Source organism: Rosa chinensis, chromosome 7 (assembly GCF_002994745.2).
Source record: "Rosa chinensis cultivar Old Blush chromosome 7, RchiOBHm-V2, whole genome shotgun sequence".
NCBI lineage: Eukaryota > Viridiplantae > Streptophyta > Magnoliopsida > Rosales > Rosaceae > Rosa > Rosa chinensis.
In genome coordinates this window covers 42,778,908-42,782,744 of record NC_037094.1, presented here as the reverse complement: position 1 = coordinate 42,782,744, position 3,837 = coordinate 42,778,908, and the positions used below count along the sequence as shown (strand labels likewise).

Here is a 3,837-nt window from a genome sequence, read left to right as displayed (position 1 = left end):
TGTTCTCCTTTTTGTTGTCTAGATCACCACATCATGCTTCATTGTGACATTGTTAGGTTTAGGGTATTTGTCTTCATTATACAAAGTAATTAGATCAGAGTTTGGCTTTTTCGCTTCTTTGTCAGTCTATTCTTTTTTGTGCCATATACTAGGCCGGAATAGCTTACAATCTGATAAGACGGTGATTACTGATTACACTATGTAGTTCCTACTATTTGCCTAATGCACCAAATGAAGGTCGATCTTCATCTCCATTTAAAGTGTCAGTGGGACTCTGGCATGTGGAGAAAGTCATAGGCTGAAAACCAGCCATTAGATGTCAAACCCCAGATACACAAGTCAGAGAGCTAAAGATCAATTCCGGTACGCTGAATAACATCAGGGATTCAGGGTGGATTGGATAAAAAAATTTCAACTTAACTTTAAAAAAATTTACAGTAGCAAATTACATTTTGACGAGGAAAAATGTGTTGGCATCTTGTTTGAATAGTCGATCAATTGTAGCTTTGAATAAATATCTTTGCCTGAGGGCCACCTTGAACGTAAACAAAAGTGCACTTAGCGCCAGGCTGCAGGACTTTCTGCCATTGAGGAAGCTCATATGTGTTCTTCTGTGGAGTTGGAGAGAGACCCCATAACGGCCCTTCGAGGTTTCCAAGCACCAGCTTCACATTTGTTATCGGTTTCTGGGATGTGTTCTTTAGTATCACCTTGTGTCGATAATAACTTGTTTTTGCAACAGTCCATGTGCTAGTTATAGAGTGAAGGAATTTGATAGGAGGAGTATCTGCAGAAGATGAAGTCTCAAGTCAACAACCTATGATTGAGCATAGCCTAACAGGTTTTGTACTTGATATTCTATATAGTATTGTAATGGCAAAAGAAATGGATGAACAGTTACCTGATTTTTTTGGGGGTGCTGTTGTTTCAGGGTGATAGGCACTTGGTGTGGGTGTATGGGATTTTGGTGATCCTCTATTGAAACCTGTAATGTCATAGAGTTAAGTAGCACGACATTAGAAATGTTAAACCTTGGATTAATTAAAATGGAACTTTGCACTAATCATGAGTGATAAGAATCATACCACCATTTAAACTCTGTAGCTTAGAGAAGAGGCCTACTAGGGGACCAGTGCCAGAAATTGTAGGCTCTGTCCCTTCATAGTTGGAGCGGTCATCAGAGAAGTTGTCATTCTGGTCAGGACCTCCCACAAGTGCCCCATAGACGACATTAGGATTTCCCTCAGTGCGATGATACCATATCTCAAATCCTTGCACACATCCAACCACAGCATGAAGAACTGATATAGAAGGAATGGAAGCATCTCTGTGGTGTACATGAACTGGATACTTGGCTCCATACCCAACTATGTAGCTCATTGACTTGGGGTTTTTACCAAGAATGTAGTCAACCTGTGACTTTGCAAAGTTGAGGACCTCTTGAGGTTGAATTTGTCCTTCCGGACAATTGAGCTTGGCATTTGCAGCAGAGAGATAATCGGAGTAAACAGCTAGAAGAAATGAAGCAGAAGTAACATACTGCAAGTTGTTCCATTCACGCACGTATAATAAGCCCCCTGGAAATTGAAGTTGGTTTTTAGATACGAAATTAGTATCAAAGCAGGAAGGGGCTGAAACTGATGACATAGATTTTTATTCTTTCAAACTTCCGTTTATGCTAATTTTGATCAAAGGACAAAGATTTCTTTTGATTTTTCGTCATTAGATCTAGTCCTTGAATAAGTGAAACTAACCAGGAGTTGTATGGACATTGTAGCCATCATTTTTCTGCAGACAAGCACAGGCAAAGTAATCTGCTTTGGCCTGATATTGTTTCAGTGTGGAAGTATATGCACCACCTCTTCCCTCTAACAAAACCTGCATTGATGATATATAGTGGCTCAAAATCTATGTTTCTTTGAAGAATTAGGGGATCAAGCTTTGTAATTTGAATATCTGATAGATACCTTTGTGAGAAGGATTTGGACACCAGCATATTTGTTATCCCAAGAAAACTCTTTGACTGACCATCCAGTTCCACCCATATACACGGCGTTGTCCACCACATACTTGAGGTAGTAGTCATCATTGGTTGCTTTGTAGAGCCATGCCGCAGCCCATAGTAGCTCGTCCTTAAGTATCAAAATAATAACCATAGATAAGTAGGTAGCTCATTAGCTAGCTAGGTATATTTGTTAAAAACAATGGGAAGAAAGAAAAATAAAAGTCTTACGGAGTAACCCGATGAGGTGTAGAAGTCCTTAGCATCTTCAATGGATTCATCATATAATCCTCGGAATCTATCTGCAAATGAGAAAAGCTGCAACAGATTCCAATTCATTTTAAAACTTATGTCGCGTACTATTTATTAGTGTTATAATTTTTAAGGCAATTAAGGAAGGAAAGAAAGAAAGAAAGAAAGAAAGAAAGAAAGAAAGAAAACCTGTTTTGCATGAACTAGGAGAAGATTGGAGTAGGAAGAGTTGTAAGGCTTGAAAGCTATGGCAGCTGAGGCCAAGGCAGCTGCAGTTTCACCAGCAATGTCTGAACCGGGATGATTTTCATCAATTTTGTAAGCATTTCTTGGAGTTGTCATGTCCTCTGCACGCTCCCAACAATAGTGATCAGAGTTCCCATCTCCTACCTGAAAGTTCGATCAAGTAAATTTTTTCATCAATAACACTATTGCATTGGTAGCTAGATAACGACAGACCTTTAAAGCTTGAGTGTTAGAGAATGAATCAATTATGTATATCGAACTATTACGCATAATGGTCAACAACTCAATGATGATTTCATGGATACTTGTACATATGAACACATAACTTGCTGGCTAGGTCACCAAACTCCATCTATCTCTGAAGAAAATATGGGGATAGATATAGATGTATACCTGTCCCCAAAGAACATTAGGCTGTGGATGTGCTTTGATGAAATAGTCAGTGGCCCATCTAATGGCCCATAACGTCGGACCTAATTGGTCTAAATCTGTGATCTCCTTCCTGAACTCAATAGCTCCCCATGAAAGCATTGTCACTGTGAATGCCATTGGTAGTCCAAATTTCACATGATCCCCTGCATCATAATACCCTCCAACCAGGTCCACCTGATTACGAAAATTTAGTAACTAGTCAGGACAATCATGAACTATACATGTAAAACATAAGATGGATAAAAAAGACTTGATCATTAGAAAGATGTCAGCGTTTAGAATTAAGTCGATTAGTACCCCTTGAGCTAGGCCATCCTTAAGTCCTGAGTCACTGCGCCACTTGACTCGCTGGATTGGGGGCAGTTTACCAGATCTTTGTGCCTCAAAAAAGAGCAAACTCTTGTCTAAAGCCTCGCCGTAGTTAAACTCTGAACCAGTGGCTGCTTCCACACCAAGTAGCATTAGCAAAGCTAGGGAGACTAGTGGAATTTTGGTGCAGCTCCTCATGAACATCATGACTTAGCTAGGTAGCTAGGTGGCTTAGAGAATGCAGAACAATTTATAATCACTACTGTATAGTCTATATATGCATATGATATATATAGTTTCTCAAGTCTTGCAGTACCTTCCTAGCTTATGTAAAAGAACTAAGAGGGAAAGAGCTTATTTTTCTTGTTGAGGCTCACCAACAACCAAGGCAGAGAAGAAATTGATACCAATCAAATTCTCCTATAACATATAGGTGTAGTCCTCACGTTCTGCTGTTTATTCTATTATTTTATAGTACAAAACGATTACACGTCCTTTCCTTTCAGAACTGAAGTAGAGCTCCCCACGTTGATGGAATTGGGCATGTTTGACAAAGTGCTATTTGATTAATTAATAAAACTAATGCTCTGTTGGAA

General features: G+C 39.3%; 1 protein-coding gene across 1 annotated transcript; it reads right to left on the bottom strand.

The window, feature by feature from the left end:
- Positions 1-243: 243 nt before the first annotated feature.
- LOC112177941 (endoglucanase 5) lies at positions 244-3,468 on the bottom strand. The gene is made up of 9 exons (XM_024316177.2): positions 3,230-3,468; positions 2,894-3,106; positions 2,444-2,644; positions 2,234-2,320; positions 1,968-2,132; positions 1,755-1,878; positions 1,086-1,577; positions 902-985; positions 244-787 (listed from the first exon to the last, which is right to left on the bottom strand). Exons 1-9 carry the CDS (start codon positions 3,446-3,448, stop codon positions 495-497), a joined length of 1,878 nt encoding a protein of 625 aa, XP_024171945.1. The 5' UTR covers positions 3,449-3,468; the 3' UTR covers positions 244-494.
- Between the last annotated feature and the right edge of the window lie 369 nt (positions 3,469-3,837).

Bases quoted from the DNA above. Each gene is read 5' to 3' on its own strand.
- LOC112177941 (XM_024316177.2), bottom strand. From the start codon at position 3,448: ATGATGTTCATGAGGAGCTGCACCAAAATTCCACTAGTCTCCCTAGCT. The intron at 2,321-2,443 runs GTTTTCTTTCTT...AATCTGTTGCAG, and splicing joins TCCTAGTTCATGCAAAACAG to CTTTTCTCATTTGCAGATAG. The intron at 986-1,085 runs GTATGATTCTTA...ATGACATTACAG, and splicing joins GCTACAGAGTTTAAATGGTG to GTTTCAATAGAGGATCACCA.